This window comes from Herpailurus yagouaroundi, unplaced genomic scaffold (assembly GCF_014898765.1).
Source record: "Herpailurus yagouaroundi ecotype Mexico unplaced genomic scaffold, PumYag 180, whole genome shotgun sequence".
NCBI classification, from domain to species: Eukaryota; Metazoa; Chordata; class Mammalia; order Carnivora; family Felidae; genus Herpailurus; species Herpailurus yagouaroundi.
Genome location: NW_024412411.1, coordinates 5,418,051 through 5,436,409, shown reverse-complemented (window position 1 = coordinate 5,436,409; position 18,359 = coordinate 5,418,051). Strand labels below are relative to the sequence as shown.

General features: G+C 43.4%; 1 protein-coding gene across 3 annotated transcripts in view; it reads right to left on the bottom strand.

The window, feature by feature from the left end:
* The window catches only part of UVRAG (UV radiation resistance associated), a 301,824-nt gene that overhangs the window by 13,787 nt on the left and 269,678 nt on the right, over nucleotides 1–18,359 (bottom strand). For all 3 annotated transcript variants that reach the window (XM_040489399.1, XM_040489400.1, XM_040489398.1), the window contains exon 14: nucleotides 18,083–18,174. In XM_040489399.1, the coding sequence (XP_040345333.1) occupies nucleotides 18,083–18,174 (92 nt within the window). The remainder of the gene's footprint in view (nucleotides 1–18,082; nucleotides 18,175–18,359) is intronic.

The window sequence follows — 18,359 nt, the reverse complement described above, 5'->3', positions numbered from 1 at the left end:
GTGAGGTGAAGTCTTAGCTATTGGAAGTGATTTTTTTTCCCTGTTCTCCTCCAGATTCACTTGTCCTTGCTTTATCTGTCTACAACCAGGTCCCATCCCATAAAGGTACTGGGAGAGAGCACACTTCACGGTCTCAAATATGTGTCTTTCCCTCCTACAGAATGTTTCCTCTGAGGAACATTACTAGATCACAGCTGGTCAAAATGCTAAATCTTGATTGTCTGGATCCTGGCCAAAGTCTACAGCTACAACGCAGTGGAATAAGAATACTTAAAAAGAAAAAAAGAAAAAAAAAAAAAAAAGACCCACTTTTAAACAACATTCGATCTTCTTTCTCCCCCTGCAGCAAGCTATGACCTCACGGCAGTGAGGCCTCTGCATGGAGGTGTTTAAGTTGGTTTACGGCCATTAGAAATGTTTGAAGCTTTGGTACTGCTCTGTGCCAATAGCATGTCAACTGTGCTAAAAAGCAATAATAGTTTCTCACCTTCTTAAAGATTACTGCTTAAATAATGCAGAGCAACGACAGGGCTGCAGAGTGCCAAAAGAAGGTTGCCAAGGCGAAGCTGAGGTAGAATTACGTCTTTTGGCAGCTACAGAATTATGACATAGAGTTAGTTTTTTTTAAAAAACAACCTCCATAAATTAGACTACTATCCTTTTTCAAAACCCCGCAGAAGTTGGGATCCGTCCTTCTCCTTGCTCTCTCTCAGATCGGGTGGAAGCAAAGAGCCTCGTTTTGCAAAAGCCAAATGTAACAGTTAGCTCTTAACCTCCTGGGGGGTGGCTGGGGGTCAACATTTCTAAGCACGGAGTCCCCTGGCCACAGGCAAGCAGTCTAAAGGCCTCTCACCATTACCAGATAAGAGAAACAAGAAACAAAATAAAAATAGAAACAATCTTGGGCCAAAAGCAGAGGCTGAAACCTGTGCCAATGGTCACCTTTCCCCTGGGCTCAGCTTGGAAGGTTCCCTGCCAAAATCTGACTAAATAAAAACACAAAGTTTAAAAAGGTATAACTGAACAAGGAAGCCTTTAGATTTTATTTAAACTAAGGGCTGATGGAAAGATGAATTATTTGTGAAAGAGAAAGTTCCACAGGCAAAGGGTAAAACAAGCGAGCTGAAGAAGTCCATTTCCCGGGGCTATGTGATCTGAGGGCCTGGCCATCAGGACAACGGGGCCTAGCTTGGGAAAGGGAGGCCTCAGCACAGGACAGCGGACAGAGGCTCAGAGGGTGCCCACAGGCAGGAGCCCATCTGGAGGCCAGTTCAGTCCCAAGCCTGAGCTCCCTGGGCTCAGGGAATAAATAGAGGGTGATCCTTCAGGGAGACAGAGAGGGGTCCCAGGAGGAGTCAAGTCAACCACTTCACCCATCAGCTCTCATTGTAAGAAATCGTCATACAAATTAATGTATTAAAATTACAGCCAGGCAACAAACATTGTAAGGACCGTAGAAACAGAGATGGCAGGGATGACACCAGGGGACCCTTTGGAATGTCTGGCTAACAGTTGAGACATGGGAGCTTAACAAGTGTTCATGCTGAAAATTAGGGGGAAAGAAAAAAAAGGAAGAAAAGTAGCTGTACCTCTGCCAGGGACGCCAGAGGAACAGCAGTGTCACAGAGCCCAACCTCAGAGAGAACTCGGAAAACGAAAACTTTGGTCATAGGATGCTTTCCGAATTTCAAAGGTAGATCTGCAAAGCGAGCTAAAGGCGGTTTTAGACTCCAGAGGCCAATGGCAGAATCTGTGAATGTAAGTCTTTGCGAGATACTGTGAAAGCGGAACCACCACATTCTAATAAGTTCTGACGTGAGCTGAACCATGGGGATTTAGTTGTTTGCTGTTTTAAAAGACAAACGAGTAGCTCTGCCACCATTTCCCAAGATGCTGGAGGCCTTCATCTGAAGCGCTTTGAATTACACTTAGCCGTCACAGGATCATCACACAGTGAGAGACTGTGGAGCTCCAGGAATAGCATCTTGGAAGCCTTATCTTTTGTAGTCCTCTGTGCTACTAAAAGAGGTACAGTATGAAACTGTATGCATATTAACAAATGAAGTGATTTACTCCCTAATTCAAATATATATTGAGTGTCTATTATGCACGAAACACTGGGGATATAATAATGGTGGAAAATAAGGCCGCAGTTCCTGCTTTTGTGGAGGTTACACCACTATGGGAGAGGACAGAGACTGCCACAGAATAATGACAAAAACGTAAAATGATAACCTCTGACACATGCCGTGCAGGAGAGGACATGGGCTAAGAGAGCTTGTAACAGAACCGACCCAGAAAAGGCCAAGAACTGAAGGGTTAGTAAAACTGTTCACCAGGTGAAGAATGGGTCAGAGGTGACAGCATCTTCCAGGCAAAAGGAGAGAGAACAAGGAGGACCCGAAAGGTCGCGGAGTGAAGAGCAGAATGGTAGAATATAAAGCTGGAGAGGAAAACAAAGTCTAGACCATGCAGAAACCCATAGGCCATGTCTAGAATTTTCTCTGTAAGTCGTGAAAGTGTTTTAGGCTAGGGATATTTGGGGGAGGGGGGGTGGTGGTGTGGGGAAGGTGGTGAAGAGAAAGAGGGATTTATTAATCGATTGATTGACTTGTATTTTGGAAAGTGCACTCTGGCTGAAGTTCGAGAATAGACTGGAGGGGGCCCCGAGTCGATGCTAGGGGACCACAGGCTGTGCAGCAGTACAGGTGAGAGATGATGGAGGCTGGGACCAGAATGGAAACACGAGGACATAGACAAGTAGACATATTAGGGGAGACCAGCAGGGGGCTGCTAAGATTAGATATGGGGATGAGAGAGAAAGGGAGGAGCCAAGGATTATGCATGGTTTTCTAGAGGTTCCATTTGCGGAAAACAGCACTGGAAGACCACGAGGCTTATGGTGGTTGGGTTGGAAGGCAGGAAGGAAAAAACACAGGCACACAGAATGTGCTGTGAAAACATCCAGGGGGCAATCTGAATAGAGGTCTAATATCCGAAAAGAGATCCGGGCTGAAGATTTACACTTGTGCTTCATTTTAGAGTGGGTGATAATTAGAAAGATGGTTGTGGACAAGATCGCCTTGGACTGGAGAATGAAATGAGAGAAAAGAGGGCTTAGGACCGAACCTTGAGGGGCTCCAGTTTTGATGACGAGGTAGAGGAAGAGGGAGCCTGCAAATGTGACAAGAAGGAGCAGTCAGAAGGGAAAAAAGAAAACCAGGAGAGGGTTATAATAACAGCATTCCTTTTCTGGAATCACAAGATGCTAAATAATCCCGTGTATAAAACATTTTTATTCTTAACATAGTTATAAGAGAGGCTGTACTGAGTAATAAAGTGGGGCCGCAAAGCTATTCTGCTTGGGGCCAAGTTTTAGGTCCTCCACTTGATGGCTGTGTCATTGTTATTTTAACCTCTCTGTGCCTCAGTTTCCTCATTTGTAAGGCGAGGGAGGACAGTGGGTCCTAATTCACGGGGCCATTGTGAGAGTTAAATGAGTTAACTAAGTAATATATTCAAAATGCTTTGGAAGGCTGCCTGGTTTGCAGTAACAGTCGTTTGACATTAGCTATAATGACACTGCTTACTATATATCGCCAGCCACTAACAGAATTGTTGACAAAGCATCATATAAAATGATCTTTAATGTTAAACTCCAAACTTAAAACACAGGGAATTGCGTCTAAATTGAGTTTAAATTCGAAGGTCATAATGAAGTAGTCAGAGGTCATTTTTAATGCTGCAAACTCTTGTCAAACTTTTGATGGGCAAAGACCATAGCTCTACAGCCTTCTTGAAACCTAACCCAGTGCTTTAGATCTAGAAGGATGTTTGTCTGCTGATACTTGGCACATGCTGATGGGTCCCTCCCAAAAAACACTGACTTCTTAGTACGGGATAGATAGGTGGCTTTTCTGCTAATTCTTTCCCTCCATGCATTTAAATATACCCATCTTCCAAAGTCCAATTCAACTCCTATCTCCTTCAATAAGCCTTCTTTAACCATGTCAGTTTAATGTGATCTCTTTGAACAGCCTCAGTACTTGAATTTTACTATCCAACTGATGTTTAATATGATCACTTGTATTGCTACACATATTTTGGTAGACATAATTGACATCCACATTCACTGCCTGGCAGTCTGCTAGGCTCTGGAAATAAAGAAGTGTATAAAATAAGGTTTCTATCAATAAAGAGTTCCCAATGTAAGAGAGAAGATGGAGAGAGTTAACCAATTAACACCACGGTGCTTTGTGCACAATATACACTTCATACATTGTAATGGAGGAGGGAGCAAGTTATCATCTGGAGGACTCATCACAGGAGGCTATATTTGATTGGTGCCTTGAAGCATAAGGGGGAGTTAATCCGTCTGTGTGTGCGTGTATAGGGGGGAAGAGTAAGAAATGAAGGGCAGGATAAAGCAGAATAAAATACAGTATGTGTGCAGTCCAACTATGGAGCCAAGTCTTGTAAACACTGCAAAGGAGGGACCTAGTCTTCTATTTCTTGAAATCTACTCCTTCACTTTCCGGTCTAACGTAGTAAAGAATGGGTATTAAGGGAATGTGTTTGTTTTATGAATAAATGGATTTAATTAGTTGTACTCAAAAGGAATAACTTATGGCTTTTCTTTTGGCAAAGTGTTGAGAAACATTCTGTTCATGTAAAAAAGCAGGTAAAAAAAAAGAACACTACAGGATTACTTATAACGTGAAAAACCAAACAATCTAAAGATACAGTTACAGTAAATCTAAATGAGGAGACATTATGCAGCCATTAAAATGATGCTAAAAAGTTTTATTATTATTATTTTTTAATTTTTATTAAAAAAATCTTCTTAACGTTTTATTTATTTTTGAGACAGAGAGACAGAGCATGGACAGGGGAGGGGCAGAGAGAGAGAGGGAGACACAGAATGGGAAGCAGGCTCCAGGCTCCAAGCCGTCAGCCCAGAGCCCGGCGCGGGGCTCGAACCCACGGACCGCGAGATCATGACCTGAGCTGAAGTCGGACGCCCAACCAACTGAGCCACCCAGGCGCCCCGATGCTAAAAAGTTTTAAATGGCATTGATAAAAGACTTAAGATGCGATGTACAAAAAAGCAGATATATACGACTGTACAGACTGACCAACGCTAGCTAACGGTTACTGGGTACCTGCCATGTGGCTACCTGGGTTTGAGACGTGCTCTAAGTATAAAACATATGCTGGTTTCAGAAGGCTTAGCATGGAACAAGGAACGTCAAATATTTTATTAATAATTAAAAAATACTGATTACATGTTGACGAGTTATAATTGGTTTTTATTGGGATTAAATAAAATATATCATCGAGGCGCCTGGGGGGCTCAGTCGGTTGGGCATCCGACTTCAACTCAGGTCACGATCTCGCAGTCCGTGAGTTCGAGGCCCACGTCGGGCTCTGTGCTGACAGCTCAGAGCCTCGAGCCTGCTTTGGATTCTGTGTCTCCCTCTCTCTCTGCCCCTCCCCTGCTCGTGCTCTGTCTCTGTCTCTCAAAAATAAATAAACATTAAAAAATTTTAAATACATTATTAAACTTAATTTACCTATTTCTTTTTACCTTTTTATAATAAAGGCTGCCAGAAAATTTAAATTTATATACGTGGCTCAGACTGTATTTCTTTAGTTTTGAGAGAGAGAGAGAGAGCGAAAGAGAGCGTGCGCACGCAGGAGCGGCAGAGAGAGGGAGACACAGAATCCAAAGCAGGCCCCATACTGTCAGCGCAAAGCCCAATGTGGGGCTCAAACCCATAAAGTGTGAATCATGACCTGAACAGAAGTCAGATGCTCAACTGACTGAGCCACTCAGGCGCCCTTCTCAGCCTGTATTTCTACTGGACAGTGCTGATACAGATGATAGGATCTCAAATATATAAGAAATACATAGAAAACCGACAAACTTAACAATGGTTTTTGTCCCTAGATCGTAGAGCTATTGTTTCCCCCTTCTGTATATTTTTATATCTTCCAAATTTGATTCATTGAGCATGTATTGTTTTCTATTCAGGAGGAATTAACAGAAATAAACAACACAAATAAAAAACAAGATTCCAATCTGGTTCAAAGACTTGTTTGCTGGCGGCTGAGAAAAGAAGCCCAGGGATACCCAAATGACTTTCTGTCACTGACAGAGGGTTAGCACACAAAGGATGTTGGCCAGCTGTTCTCCATCCTGACTGGAGACAGAAAAAAGCGGAAATGGGTGTTAACCGCAGGAGGGGGCCTGTAAGTTAAATATAGGGAAGAATTTCCTGAAGCGAGGGTGTTTAAACTCTGGAATGAGTTATGGAAGAAGCCTGGTCCCCCAAGGTCTTTTAAAATACTACAGATACCCATATGCCTTGTGTGTTCCTGTCGAGAGGCAATGAGACGACTTGTCAAGGTTCCTTCTACAATTGCTATCTTAGAGTAAATAACTCCAATAAAACTTTCGTTTTCATTTATTTTTGACCAGACTTCACTTTTCATATTAAGGATATATTCTGAAAGGTGGGCCCATCTACCTTAAGTGGTACTCTTGAGACTTCAAAGACAATGTCATTTGATCTAAATTTAAAAACTAACATCAGCTAGACAACATGTTTTTTAAGTCCCTTGGGAGTCACCTGCCAAAAACTAGTTCTGAATTCAGCATAAGCATGATGGAAGGAAGGAAAGAGGACACATTGATTTTTAAAGAGTGCGGCTTTTAAAAAAATGTTAACGTTGGACTGCTCCATTTTCAAAGTGGACAGTTTGGCTTAAAAGCTAAATTATTATGTTGTTACCCTTGGATTTTAAAGAAAGTAGACTGCTATCTCTCTCTCTCTCTCTCTCTCTCTCAAAAATAAACGTTAAAAAATTAAAAAAAAAAGGGGTGCCTGGGTGGCTCCATTAGTTGGGAGGCCAACTTCGGCTCAGGTCACGGTCTCACAGTTCGTGGGATTGAGCCCCACATCGGGCTCTGTGCTGATAGCTCAGAACCTGGAGCCTGCCTCAAATTCTGTGTCTCCCTCTCTCTCCGGCTCAGGCTCACTCGTTTGCTCTCTCTCTCAAAAAAAAGAAACATTAAAAAAAACTTTTTAAAGAAAATAGATTGGCTCACTTGGTCTTGATTTTCATTATCCCGAGTTTACTTTAAAAAGCATTTCCTGAAAATGTGCCAAAGTTCGTTCATTCACTCGTCTGTTATTTATTTATCTATCGATCTATTTATTTATCTATCTATTTATTTATTTAAAAAGCTGTTCAGCTTGATTCTCTCTATTTATGAAAAGGAATGGAAGACTAGGTAAGAAACAGGTCAGCAGAAACACCATCTAGAGATTTATGCCGCTTAAGTGAGATGACCATGCATAAAGCCACTACTTGTTCCTTCCTAAGTCACTTCATTAAGTGCGAGAAGGAATCTGCAAAAACATTCCAGGAAGCTGCACAACAGCTAAGGATACTCCTCTTCAGTGTCCCATCTTCAATACATCGCTGAAATTTGATGCGGTCTCTATAAAAAAGGTACACTTGGTCCTAAAACATCAACTAACTTCAGTCCAAGATTGACCTCCATGGGTTAACAGCCTGTCCACTGAGGCTGGGTGCCAGGCTCCAGGTCCCACATGACCACCAGAGTGCACAATGCATAGGAAAATTTTGTGAGTCATGTCCTTCAAAATATTAGTTTGTCTTATCTACTCATTTAGATTATAAACTAAACAACTGTCATCCAAGCAAGGCAGGAACTGTCTTACACTTTTGAATCTGTTTGGTCTCTTGAATAGTGCTATATGCAGAGGAGACAGTTACTGAATTGTTAAAGGCCTAAATCCTACTTAATAATACTTTGCATAGTTCTTTTGAGTTTATAAATCGCTCAGACATGATGTCATTTGCTCCATACAACTACGTTTGGGAAATAAGCCTGGTGCTATTAACTCCATTTAAAAAAGTGATACTCAAAAACAATTTATGGAAATTAAGTGATGGAGCTGAAGCTGGAGACCACATTTTGATTCCCAGCTCTAGTGCTCCTTCCGCTGTATCACACTGCCCTGTATGAAGCTGCTGGTTTAAGCTTTATAGTGGAGAAAAATTAAACTTAGGATAAAAAATTCCACATACGAAGCAGGACAGATGGTTTTGAAATCCTGCTTTTATCATGTCTTATTCTGAAAACAGAACGTGAAATTGGAGGAAGGCAAACACTGGGGGCAAAGGTTATGGTTTACGCTAACCCATGTGCTTCCATCAGTTTTCTTGTTTCTTCATTAGTAGATTTGAAACATATAACCATTTTGTTTCTTTTGGTCTTAAGTTCTCACATTCTTCACCAAGTTTTATGACTCTCAGTTTCCTACCTCTCTGAGTAAATGGGGCAGGATAAGCTACAAAGAAAGTTTTCACCAGAACCCACTGCCTCCATATTGTGGCGTGTGCATGTCTGGACTTGACTTTGGTGGATTTCCCTGTGGAAGGTAATAGGTGCTAGAAATTAAATGATGCAGAGATAGGAGAGCTGGGAAAGGGCAGAGAAGGAGAATAGCCACTGACGAAGAAGGGGCGGCATGGTGTGGTGAAAAGAACAAGGGACTTGGAGTCAGATATCTGGGTTTCTGGCCTTACCCCCATCTCTTAGGAGCATGTGACCTTGGCAGACCACTCCCCGTTTCTAAGGTTCGGTTTTCTGATCTGTGAAATAGTGCTCATCAGCTTTGGCCTGCCTCCCCCACAGGGTTCTAGCAAACTTAAATAAAAACATGGAACATTATGCAAATAAGAGATTTACTATTTGTAACTTCTAACTCCATGTGAGAGGTACCTAAGAAGGCAGGTACCAGAAAAAGTAGGTAGGCAAACAGATTTGTAGGGTATTTATCTCGATGGCTTCAGAAGGACTTTTATAAAGGACTTAAGGAAAGCAAGTGGGGGAAGATGATTATTTTGCAGCATTAACATACAAGATGGTGGGGCGCCTGGGTGGCGCAGTCGGTTGGGCGTCCGACTTCAGCCAGGTCGCGATCTCGCGGTCCGGGAGTTCGAGCCCCGCGTCGGGCTCTGTGCTGACGGCTCGGAGCCTGGAGCCTGTTTCCGATTCTGTGTCTCCCTCTCTCTCTGCCCCTCCCCCGTTCATGCTCTGTCTCTCTCTGTCCCGAAAATAAATAAACGTTGAAAAAAAAAAATTAAAAAAAAAAACAAAAACATACAAGATGGCATGAGCCGCGATTAAAAAATGTGAGCCGGGAACCATTTTCTATACCTGTTTGCAGATTTTAAAGGAAAAACGAAACACCTCTAACAAAGAATGGATTAACGTTTTACAGTGTAGATAAAAACTGTGACTCAATGATCCACTACTTTTTTACAATGACCGCTACCACTCAGTGACCACTGCTGTGTGCGAGGCAGTATGCTAGACTTTATATATTTAATCCTCGCAGCAACTCTGTCAGGCAGGCACTACTGACTCCATCTTACAGATAAATATAAGCTGACGGCTTAAACTTGTTTGAAATTACAAAGACGGTAAGTGGTGGGGTCGGTATTCCGACCCAGAGTCTTTCCAGGCTCGGTATAACTGGGCAACTATTTCCTTGACCTGCCCGATCCTATTCCCCAACCTTCACACGTCCAAATCCTTCTTTTGCTCCAGGTCCCCTAAATGCTGTCTCATTAATGAAGGCTTGTTCAGGTCTCAGGTGTCACCCACAGCCCCCACAAGGAAGCCAATGACTTCCTCCGAATGTTCAAGGAGTATATTCCATGAATAGAATAAGACGATGGCTAGTTCGTTTACTCACATAATTTTAGGCTTCCCTGATAGCAGGCTGATATCAGGATGAGGAAGACACAGTCCCTACCCTCCAGCTGCTCAAGAGCCTAGTGGCTAAGACTTGGTGGGAGAAGTGAACCTATGCTCTTGAGGGAATATATATTTATCTCGGTATCTGCCACTGTGCCTGTAGAGTGAATGAATGAATGACGCAGGATGTGAGCTGGATCTTAAAGTGAGAGAGCAACATTTGGGCAGAGCGGAGGCAAGGGCAGGCTCTTCTAGGCAGTGGGAACTTGTCTGAGTAAAGAACTGAGGTCAGAAATGAACGTGGTCTATCTGGAGGTCAGGGGAGAAGGGGTGAGAGAACAGAGGAGAGACCTAGTCTGTCCCGGGACCTGAATGCCGGGGCCCCATCACACAGCCCGTTCACAACAACCACAGCACATAATCTCTCCAACTCGGTTTGCAACTTATCGTCTTACTGGCAGGCGTCAAGCAGCAGCTTCCATCGACATTCTTCCCCGACCGTAATTCAGCACTCGCATCAGCTGAGCGTGTGCATGTCAATTTGAACCTTGGACTTGGCAGTCGGTAGCAAAAGTAAGACGGTATGTTTAAATGGCACGCTGGTGGCTTTTAACCAAAATACTCAAGAGCACAACCTGTGACTTGAAAGTCTACTTTTCAAAGTTGTGTTGCTTGGCAGTTACAATGGGGTTGGTGATCTGAGGATGAGAAAATTGCGGCTCCTTTTGGAAAGACCTAGCATAATGCACTCAGACCGTGCTCCACCTAACCCTCTCGTGAGTTTTAGGATGAAGCAGGTAGCTGCTTTTGATATTAGATCAGAATCCTGTAACGCGGAAGAGAAAAATCACGTCACCCAGGAAATTTTCATAACGTTGTCTTTTAAAAAACCAAACAAACAAGCCGTCACACGGCTTTGAAGCCTACCATGAGGAGGGAGTCAGCGGCCGCACCGACCCTCCTCCGCCAGTGTGGAATCCAAAAGCACACACAGCAAATCTGCTTCCGCAGGGACCAGTCTGTGAATGGTAACAACCGCACAGAAAATGGAAGTGTTTTCTTTTACAAAAGATGTAAGAGGCTCCCTCGGGAGTGTGAGTTTTTTTACCCTCTGCCCTAAGGAGCACAGGCTTGGGAGGGAAGTCCTCAGTCCACGGTCGCTCTCGGAAATTCTCAGATTTCCTCAGAGGCTAAAAGTGCTCCCTCCAGCTTTGTTTGCATTTGTAACTTCCAGGCTGGCTTCCTGTAGTGGTTTTTGCTTGGAATTATTCGGTAGCGCTCATTTGGTGGTATTTCGGATCTACCTTGTAGCCCATTCTTCATGACAGCACCATAAAGGGGTACCTGCTACTCATTCAGGGTTAATGTGAATGCTGGCATGGAGGGGCACTGCAGAAATGTGTGAGTTTAGGGCTCAATGGGTTCACTACATCAGTGCCAGGAGGCCCAGATTCTAGTTTTATTGCTATAGGTTCACGGGTCAACCACGTTTGGAAAGTCATTTATTTCCTCTGTACCTTAGAAGTGAGAATTGCTGGAAATGTCAGTGTTTTAGGAGGGGAAGGGCAGGCGGGTTGCAATGTGGAAGCATTTCTATACGAACATCTCTCTCTAACGAGATCTCAGAAGAAAGGAATCCAATCTCTCAAGTTCCAGTAATTTGTTGCCACTTTGTTTTTCATTTTAAGTATTTACATTTTGTCTTTTTCTTTTTCTAATGTTTTTATTTATTTTTGAGACACAGAGAGAGAGACAGAGCATGAGCAGGGGAGGGGCAGAGAGAGAGGGAGACACAGAATCCAAAGCAGGCTCCAGGGCTCCGAGCTGTCAGCACAGAGCCCGACATGGGGCTCGAACCCACAGACCGTGAGATCATGACCTGAGCCAAAGTAGGACACCCAACCGACTGAGCCACCCAGGAGCCCCAAGTATTTACATTTTTTCTAATTTTGTATTTGTAGTTTTGTATTCTTTTTCTTGAAAAGGGTTCCCAAATTATATAAGCTCTCTGTTCCTAATGTGAGCATGTACGATAGCCAAGGTGGTCTGTCCTTTGCCAATAAAGCTACTGTGCCTTTTCTAAGACTGTCCCCTCCATATGAGGGGGTAGATGAGAACGGTGGTAGAAGGAAGAGGAGCAGCGGGTCAGAAAAGAACTTGTTCATGTAACAAGACAGGCCAGACAGCGACCGTCTGCGAGAAGAGGGGAGAGTGGTGTCAGAGGAGGCAGTGGGGAGGCAGGGGGCAGGAAGACCATGGAAAAGAGGCTGAATTTTATTTTAGCCACTGAGAGCAGGGAGGAATTAAGATACAGCTGAAATGTAAAAAGGCCACTCTGGCTACTGTGGGGAATGAAGAGAGGCAGGACAAGAGTGAAGTTAGGGAGAAAAACTGGACTAGTGCAGTGTCGGGCAAGAGAAGGTGGTGCCCTGGACTGGGGTGGTCGTAGTAGACATGGGGGGCGGGGGTCGGATTCGATATACTCTGTGGGGAGAGATGACGGGGTCTGCTGATGAATCAGACTAGATCTGGTGCGAGGGGAATCAAAGATCATGCCCTGATGTGAGCGTTTGCTGACAGGAAGAGAGACGAAGGGCACTTACAGGTATGTCCAGGCTGAGGCGCCTGTGATGCTCTACAGGGGGTTGCGGGGGTGGGGGTGGGGGTGGTGTTAAGTCGATCTCTGGCTACACACAGTTGTCAGGAGAGAGTCTGGATGAAAATGTAACTCTGGGGGTCATATGCGCATAGACGATTTTCAAAGCTGAGGGAATGGATGAGATCACATGAGAAGAGAGTAGAGAGAAAAAAAGAGAGGAAGACCTAAGATGGGGCCACGGAGAGCTCCTTTTTTAACGATCAGGTAGAGGAGGAGGAACATGACAAGCAGAGAAAGAGCAGCTGAAGGGAGGAAAACCAGGGGAGGGTAGTTAGCGTCAAGGAAGCCAAGAAAAGAGAAAGCTTCAAGCAAGGCTAAATGCCAGTCGCGGAACAGCATAAGGACAGAAAAGTGCCCTTTCTGTAACACAGAGTTCGGCAGATATCTACCTAGATAAAAGGAGTTTCCATCTGCCGACTGCACTGGAGATCAGACTTGAGTGAGTTCATGGGAAATTGGAAACATAGAACATATATGGAACTATAATCACTAAATCAGTAGTTAAAAATCTGCACCCTCCTCTCTCAACAAACAAAAACCACTAGGTTTTTGCTAAGTTCTATCAGACCTTCGCTGTATAGATGATTTTTTTTTTACCTTATTAAACTGTTCCAGAGAATACAAAAGAAGGGAAAGATCCTTACTTTATTTTATAAGGCTATTAAAACCTTGTTACCCAATCAGACAAGGATTATTATGTGAGAAAGAAAAATTCTAGGCTAGCCTCTCCTCAGTTCACAGAGGTAGACATTCTAAAAATTAGCAAAATGAGTGTAACAATATAGGAAAAAATAATACATGACGGCCAGATAGAGTACATCCCAGCAGGCAAAGATGGCTTAACATTAGAAAACGCATTAACACTAATTAACACAAGGAGAACAAATATAGTGTTATCGCAATAGATTCAGAATAAGCATTTGATAAAGTTAAAAACACACACTCAGTATACACACACAAACACACAATAGAATACTATTTGGCCATAAAAAAGAACGAGATCTTGCCATTTGCAATGAGGTAGACGCAGCTAGAATATATTACACTAAGCGAAGTAAGTCAGAGGAAAACAAATACCATATGATTTCACCCACATGTGCAATTTGAGAAACAAAACAAATGCACGAAGGAAAAATAAGAGAGACAAACCAAGAAACACTTTTTTTTTTAAGTTTATCTATTTCGAGAGAGAGAGAGAGAGAGCGCGCGAGCACGTGAGCAAGGGAGGGGCAGAGAGAGAGGGACAGACAGAATCCCTAGCAGGCTCTGGGCTGTCAGCACAGAGCCTGAAGCGGAGTTCAATCGAGCTCAGTCTCGTGAACTGCAAGATCATGACCTGAGCTGAAATCAAAAGTCAGACACTTAACTGACTAAGCCACCCAGGCGCCCTTGAAACACCTTCAACCATAAGAGAACAAACTGATGGTCACCAGAGGGGAGGTGAGGGGAGGATGGGTGAAACAGGTGATGGGGATTGTCAGACAATAAAAAATGAGAACAAAACCCCCAAACCACATACCTTCGTGATTAAAAAAACAACTCTTAGTTGCGCTAGGAATAGAGAGAAACTTCCTTTTGCGAATAAAGGCTATCTATCCAAACGTGCAATAAATACAGTACTTAATGGTGAAAAGTTAGAAGCATTCTCTGTAAAGTCAGGAATAAGACAAGGGTATTCACTGTCAGTGTTCCTCTTCCATAATAAAATGGAAGCCAAGAAAAAGCAACATAAGTAAAAACTGGAAGGAAGAAACAATGCCATCATTCACTAAAACACTGATTGTATACATAGAAAATCTAAGAGAATCTAAGACAAACTACCAGAATTAATGTTACCAAGGTTGCTGTACACACTCTCAAAATATAAAAATCAGCGGTATTCCTGTGTATTAGCCACAAAGAAGTTAGATGCTGTAATGAAAAATTTATAATTGCAACCAAAATGGTAAGCTACTAATAAAAGATGTATAAGATCTTACAAAGAAAATTTTAAACCTTCATTGAGGTATTTTTAAAAAACAGAAAGGGTGGCGGGGGGCTCCTGGGTGGCTCAGTCAGTTAACTGTCTGACTTCGGCTCAGGTCATGATCTCGTGGGTTCATGAGTTTGAGCCCCACATCGGGTTCTGTGCCGACAGCTCAGAGCCTGGAGCCTGCTTTGGATTCTGTGTCTCCCTCTCTTTCTGTTCCTCCCCTGCTCACATACTCTCTCTCTCTCAAAAATAAAGATTAAAAAAAAAAAAAAAAACAGGATGGGGGCGCCTGGGTGGCTCAGTCAGCTGGGCACCCAACTTTGGCTTGGGTCATGGTCTTGACGTTTGTGGGTTCGAGCCCCGCACTGGGCTCTCTGCTGTCAGTGTGGAGCAGACTTCAGAGGATCTGCCCTTCCCCTGCTCATGCACACGCTCTCTCTCTCTCTCAAAAATAATAAATATTTAAAAAAAAAAAGGAAAGAAAACATATAAAGAGATACCAAGTTCACAGTAAGGAAGATTTGGTATCATAGTATCAAATCATGCAAATACAATTCTTAAGAAAAACCAAAAGTTTTGAAGAACTGTAAGTAGGAGCCTCACCCTATCAGATATCAAGAAAGTTGGGGGTATCTTCCTTTTCCCTTGCTATGAAGGAACATGATTTAGGTGTAGCACTTCTGGCCTCTCTCCATTCTCTCTCTCTTCGAGGAGAAGGGCCTTTTCTGATGGGTGAATTTAGAGGGAAAAGTAAAACTTGGGTACTCTTGGCTTAGCCCCATCTGGTTTCCTATAGGAGTCTGTGACTGCTCTCTGCAGAGTGGTCAAGGGCCTGCCTCTGTGAGGAAAGCCTGGGGTTCTCCAGTTCACGATGCGACTGTGAGGGGAAGTTTTATTTTGAGTGATGAGAGGGGTGCCTGGATGGCTCAGTCGGTTAAGCGCCCGACTTCAGCTCAGGTCATGATCTCGCAGTCTGTGAGTTTAAGCCTGCGTTGGGCTCTGTGCTGACAGCTCAGAGCCTGGAGCCTGCTTCGGATTCTGTGTCTCCCACTCCCTCTGACCCTCCCCCATTCATGCTCTGTCTCTCTCTGTCTCAAAAATAAATAAACGTTAAAAAAATTTTTTTTTAAAAATTGAGTGATGAGGGGCGCCTGGGTGGCTCAGTTGGTTAAGCTTCCGATTTCAGCTCAGGTCATGATCTCACAGTTTGTGGGTTCGAGCCCCGCATTGGGCTCAGTGCTGACAGCTTGGAGCCTGGAGCCTGCTTCTGATTCTGTGTTTCCCTCTCTCTCTGCCCCTCCCCCACTTGTGCTCTCTGTCTGTCTCTCTCTCTCTCAAAAATAAACATTGAGTGATGTTTTTGCAAACCCTTTTTATTTTAGATCTGAATCCACATTTTCCAAAAGGCTTTTTCAGTAATGAAACTGACACTTTGACTTCTATGACTCTGTCTTTTGCATATCCCCTCTAAGTGGCTCCACATATCAGGGGGAGGAAGAATGCTTTTTATTGGGTATCCTCAAACCTCAACATGACTTAAAGACATTACATCTTGTCATAGTTAAAAATGTGGTATTAGCCCACAGATAGACAAATAAAACAAAGGAGCAGAATTGGGAGCCTGGAAACAGATTCATGTATATAAGTAAACCTGGCACATGAAAGAAATGGCATTAACAAACAGTGGACAAAAGACAGACTCTTCAATAAATAATACTGGGACAATATGCCAGCTGTACTGAGCAAGATTCATTTAGTGATTAGTCAGGTAGTATTGTGGGTTGTTTCTTTTAAAAAAACTTATTTTAGGGGGGCACCTGGGGGGCTCAGTTGGTTAAGCATCCAGCTCTTGGTTTCAGTTCAGGTCATGATCTCACAGTTTTGTGAGTTCGAGCCCTGGATTGGGCTCTGTGCTGACAGTGCAGAGCCTGCTTGAGATTTTCTGTAACCCCCTCTCTCTGCCCCTCCCTTGCCCCCGCCCCCCTTTCTCAAAATAAATACATAAACTTAAAAAATAAAAAAAAATTAAAAAATTATCTTAGGTTATTTATCATTTGCATTATGAAACCTTTCATGAATTACGTATCTTGTTTCCAATGAGATCACAGATTCTTTGAGTGTAGGGCTTGAACCTTACACTTCCTGTTAACTCTCCAGAGCGCCTATCACAGAACTTTACACAGAGACAACACTAAGTAAATGTCTGCTGGCTCTCGTTATTTACATTAAGACTCAATTCCTGGGGCGCCTGGGTGGCGCAGTCGGTTAAGCGTCCGACTTCAGCCAGGTCACGATCTCGCGGTCCATGAGTTCGAGCCCCGCGTCAGGCTCTGGGCTGATGGCTCGGAGCCTGGAGCCTGTTTCCGATTCTGTGTCTCCCTCTCTCTCTGCCCCTCCCCCGTTCATGCTCTGTCTCTCTCTGTCCCAAAAATAAATAAACGTTGAAAAAAAAATTAAAAAAAAAAAAGACTCAATTCCTATTCCTAATGCCTCAGGGCACACGGGTCCATATCAGTACCAAGCTTTTATAAAATATTCTGATATTCTAAGTAGAATTCTTTAAACAATTGTTCATTTGCTTAATAGGGGTCCTATCTAAGATCAGACATCCAGAACTTGCACTTTGAGGATCACATAGGACAAAAATAAAAGATGTCAGAGTAAAGGTCAGTTAAAGACGTCGCTTTCTCATTACTCTCAAGGCCTATCCTTCTGGCACAGAAGAAAATGAAACCAATCTTATACCTTCCTCCCTACAGATAGTTTTTCTGTCTCACCACACACTGGTGAGATGAGCAGGGCAGGGATTACAGATGAGGAAATTAAGTTTCAGAGAGGTTAAACTTCAAGTTCACCCAGCAGGCTGGAGAAAGAAGTGGGAAGAGAAGCCAGTGCTCTTTAGAAGAAACTATACTGCTCCCAGCTCTGTAGCTCTTAAGGCTTGATTTCCATTTACGTGATTTTGTAAGTTCCTGCCCATCATCCGAGAATTCAAACTTCAAGAATGACTAAATGGCTGGAGCCAACAGCTCTCCATGTAAGTCAGGTGAATCAAGCTAATGTCTTCTTTGCAAGAGAATTTCCCTCTCCCCTTCTCTTTGTAAAGGAGTTCTGTCTGTCCCGTCAAAACATTTTTAAACAGCAACTTGCCCTTATGGTCCGACAGGCACTGACATCAAATATAAGAAACATTTTGGCATGGGCCTCCTGGTCTCAGACTGGGTCTGTCAAGCTGACCTATTTGTTGTCTGCTTTCTTCCCTTAACTCTCGTAGCCACTGATCCTGAAGCTCATGCTGTCGTTATGTCCTTCGCTGGCTCTTCGAAGAAGCCCCAGGGGCTCCTTGTCTCCCTTCTGTGGATCACATTGGCTGTCCCCCAGTCTCTGCCTCAGCAATACGCTCAAGGATTCCTTGCCCAGCCAACCTCCCAGTGTTCAAACAGTACCCCCTCGAACCTGTGCCCTTCCAGAGGGTGCCTCACTCCACTAAGCCAGACTGGGGTGTAGACACACACATGTACAATGGCTGCCTTTCCTTTCCTTCAGGTATCTTAGCAAAGAAAGCACGTGTGGAGTGATGAGGAAGCCAGGAAAGTTTCTCCGATTATTATCCACGTTCCAGGTTCTGGGTGTCAGAGATAAAGGTACTCACCACCTGACCATTAGTCCATGCTCCATGAAGTTTTTCAGGTTAGGGAGGGTTTGCCTCAAGTCTGGAGTCCCTAGTCCATGTTGATATCTTAGCTGCAAAGGTGGAAAAACAGAATTAAAACAAATTCTGGCAGATACTAGGCAATGCTTCCCAAACACGATCCATTCACTAAGTTTTTTCTTCTTTTGAACTCTCAGAGAGGAAATGTAAATGTACGATTCCAATATTGTTGACCATACTTTCAAGATGGTATTTATTTATTTATTTATTAAAAAAA